At 43.1% G+C, this 3,890-nt stretch overlaps 1 protein-coding gene across 1 annotated transcript; it reads right to left on the bottom strand.

Annotated features, from left to right (window-relative positions):
- Positions 1-473: 473 nt before the first annotated feature.
- Positions 474-2,454, bottom strand: tmed6 (transmembrane p24 trafficking protein 6; the record flags this gene model as incomplete). Its single annotated transcript, XM_079223596.1, has 4 exons — positions 474-695; positions 1,412-1,566; positions 1,654-1,780; positions 2,254-2,454. The coding sequence occupies 4 exons, from the start codon at positions 2,452-2,454 to the stop codon at positions 474-476; spliced, it is 705 nt and encodes a 234-aa protein (XP_079079722.1).
- Positions 2,455-3,890: the final 1,436 nt, after the last annotated feature.

Genomic DNA, 3,890 nt, shown 5'->3' with positions numbered 1-3,890 from the left:
TGAGTGATATGTAGCGTTAAAGCGCTTTGATTGGTTTGAAGATGAGAAAAGTGTTTGACAGTGATTTGAGTGTAATGATATGAACACGTTTTGTTCAGCAAGATAATTTTCCCGAATGAACGCGACTTTTAGGATTTTTTTAAGCCTGAATGCAGTGGGATGATAATTGAATGCCTTATAATGCGTTAGCAATGAGTAGAACGCCATCATCTGCAAACTGTCGAAATTCTCCCAGAGTTGACATTCTACAGCGGCTTTTTGACAGTTCCACTTGTATTATCAACAAATAAATGTGGAGAAGAGAAGTTTATTTTTTATTGTACCCAAGAGTGTTTTCATCTCTAGCTTCAGATAGTGTGCAGGCTCTCTCATCTTTTCCAAACATGTATTAATACAAATCTGTTGTGAAAAAGCAGAAATCACGTAAAGGGGTTAAAGTGGTGATGCTGGAGGACGTGTGGACACTCTTCCCTTCAGCATTGCGGCCTGCTGGAGTCCGTGTGGAAGAGTCTTTTGAGGACGAGGAGCTGCAGGTACCCAGAGAGGACGATAACGAGGCTTTGGGTCACTGACCACCAGGTGACGTAGTTGAAGTTGGACAGGAGGAGGTAGTGATCCTTCCCTTTTCTCATGCGGGCAAAGTTGTAATGACGCCACATGTGGAAGATCTGATTCTGGAGCTTCTGCACACTCTCCTAAATAAGACATATTACGTTGTTTAGTTTCACATCAACATGCAAGAGGCCACAGATGATAAGAGGATACACTTGAAAGCGTGGAAGGACCTGAAATCAGTCCAACTCTGATGAAATTATAATGATTAAATATGAAGGTGGGAGTAAATCACACCTTTACTCATATGTGAAAATGTGGAAATGCATATATACAGGACTGATTTGCGATGTATTATAAAAAAAACACAGCTGAGATCTGCTGTTCTCGCCCCGTTGAGGTTGGGGCATCAAAAACAAAACATGTGAGCTGAGTGAATGGGGTGAAGTGGAAAAAGAGTCCATCCGTCTATCTGCTTCCTGTTATCCAGGACCGGGTTGCAGGAGCAACAGGCTTACCAGAGTATTCAAGACTCTTCAGCAACGTTTTCCAGCTCTTCCTGGGACAAACCCTGAGACGATCCCAGGTTAGACGAGATAAATAATCTCTTGTGAGTTGTGGGTCTTCCCCTAGGCCTCTTACTGGTTGGACGTACCCAGAAAACCTTGAAAGGGTTTGTACTTCTAACATACTTCTGGGATCCTCACCCTATGTTAAAGGTCCAGACAACGAAGGAAGGAAGCACATTTTGACCGCTTGTATCCGCGATCTCATTCTCAATCAATCGCTCTGATGAATGTACAGGAGGTTCTCACATGACTGAGTCTAAATTCCCAGAGACTTGAACCAAGACAAATACCTCAATACCGGCCAAAGTGCTGTTGAGGACCTTCACTCCTTCCTCCGTCTCTCTCCTTGACTCCTCAGCGCCGTCGTAGATGACGCCAAAGTTCACGAAGACCCTGACGCCTCCAAACTTGTTGTGGTGGTTCCCGAGACAGATCCGGTAGAAACCTGTCGGGAGGACACTGGCGTTACCTCAGAGGACGGTACGTTTATATAATCCTTGGATTCATTGATGGAGGTTTCTGATGATCCCACCTGTCACCTCAGTCTCGAAGTCCACCTGACCGACCGCCTGGTCCTTTGAAGCCATGAGAACGCCCTGTGGCGAGTTTACAGTCACAAACAGCCGGTGATCGTTGGCCATCCCGGTTACCCACTGCACCTGAGATCACACATCAAAACACTCAACAAACCCCATAAAAATACATTTAAACAATTATCAGGTATTTGGTTCCATTGGTCTGTTAATAGTCTGGAACCTGGAGCTGAAATCTTTTTTATTTCTGATTTAATTATCTGCATAATTCATTCATTCATTAATTCTTCCAGATGAAGTTAAAGTCAGCTTTGGGAGGAAGTCTCCCCTTTTTAATATTAACATCTATGAGCCCATAATCTTAATTTCTGCAAAGCATGAGAAAGCTTTTGCAAACATTACTTTTAGGTTACACTGATACTGATCACATGTTTAAAGGTCAAACTGGATGACCTTGAAAGTCAGCGTGATAAGCCGGAGGACAAATGGCACACGGAAGAAAACCATGATGCGCAATCACCTCAAGACCAGCGCATGAAACATCACAAACGCATTAATCTCTGCAGACAAGATGAAACCCGATCCCTGGTACAACTCACCATGTACGTGAGGTAGAAGCTTCCACTCTGGTGGGCAAAGTGCCAGAAACACTCCATCCCGGCAGCAGGAACCTCCACAGCGAAGTCGTACTTGTCGGATCCCCTGAACAGTCCCGCGGCGGCCTCCTCGAGGACGGGCTCGGACTTCCTGCTGCTGACGCACCGAGAGCTCAACACGATGAGCAGGGTGTGCAGCAGCATGGTGTGCAGCAGCATGGCGGCGGCTCACTGTGCAGGAGGACCGCGAAGGAGCACGCTGCTTTCCTTCTGTTGATCTTTAGATATCGGCGAGAAGGTAATTATTAACCCACGTCTGCAAACTCTCAGTCACGGCGCTTGATAGCGTCTCACTGAAAAGAACACGAGCGTGCACTGTGATTGAAGTTTCATGAAAGTGACATTTAACATAAACTTTTGGAGAAAAGACGTATTGCCTTCTGGAAAGATCGATACCACTCTCATATAAATGTGTAGCCAGTTAGCTTAGCATAAAAAACTACATACAAAGGGAAAAATAACTAACCTCTTAAGAATGATTGAATAATACTTCTATAGCACATCTCATTCACAAAATGCAGCACATCAGAGCATTTCAAACTGCTCATACGGCCGTGCAGCCCGCTGCAGTTCCCCTCCACAGCCAGCAGGTGTCTAGAGTCAACATGGCCGAACCACTCCAGCACTCCTCAGGAACCAGGATCCTGTTGGTAGACTTCAGCTCTGCCTTCAACACCATCATCCCGCCTCTCTGCTGCAGGACGAGCTCTCCCAGCTGCTTCACTGACTTCCTGTCTGACAGGAAGTCAGTGAAGCTGGGAAAACACGTCTCAGTCTCTCGGACCAATACACTTGTTTTAAAGTACTGTTAACTTATTTGTTTGTTTACCATATTTTTATTGTAAAGTTTAATATATATATATATATATATATATATATATATATATATATATATATATATATATATATATATATATTTTTTTTTTTTTTTTTTTTTATTTTTTATTATTATGTCTCATTAAACAAACAAGATCCTGTAAGCATTAGCATCCCATAATTAAGACTTACTATCTCATAATTATGACAAAGTATCTTATGATTATGACTTACGAGTAGTATGAGATACTATCTCATAATTATGAGATACTATCTCATAATTATGACTTACTAGCTTATAATTATGACTTACTATCTCATAATTTCAATTTGGCAAATAAACATTTCGACCCGCCTCCTGTTTAAAAGCCCACACCCTAACCCTAATAACCCTAACCCCTAGTCCTATTTATTATTTGAGTTGTGTTTAGAGGTTGTACATCTGGATTGTATATTATTGTAGCCCTGATTTTTATGTTTAATTTGATACCTTAGAGATTTATATGTGTTTTTCTTGATTTTCCTGATATAAAAGGGCTCAACAGGTTAAGTTCTTGAGGAAAACGTCACACGCTGCTCACTCGCCGATCATCTCGTGTTTATTGACGTGGCGGGTAAGAAAGTACACAAAGTACACAAACACAAGTACACACGCTGGACGGATCTGTAGCGTCTCTCAGCAGCGGGGCTTCTCCTCCTCGCCGCCGGTCTGGGTGACGAAGAGCCTCCTGAGGAAGAGGAGCTGCAGGTACCCGGAGGTGACG

The sequence above is a fragment of the Taurulus bubalis genome (assembly GCF_910589615.1).
Source record: "Taurulus bubalis genome assembly, chromosome: 9".
NCBI classification, from domain to species: Eukaryota; Metazoa; Chordata; class Actinopteri; order Perciformes; family Cottidae; genus Taurulus; species Taurulus bubalis.
This window is presented reverse-complemented; position numbering and strand designations above follow the sequence as displayed.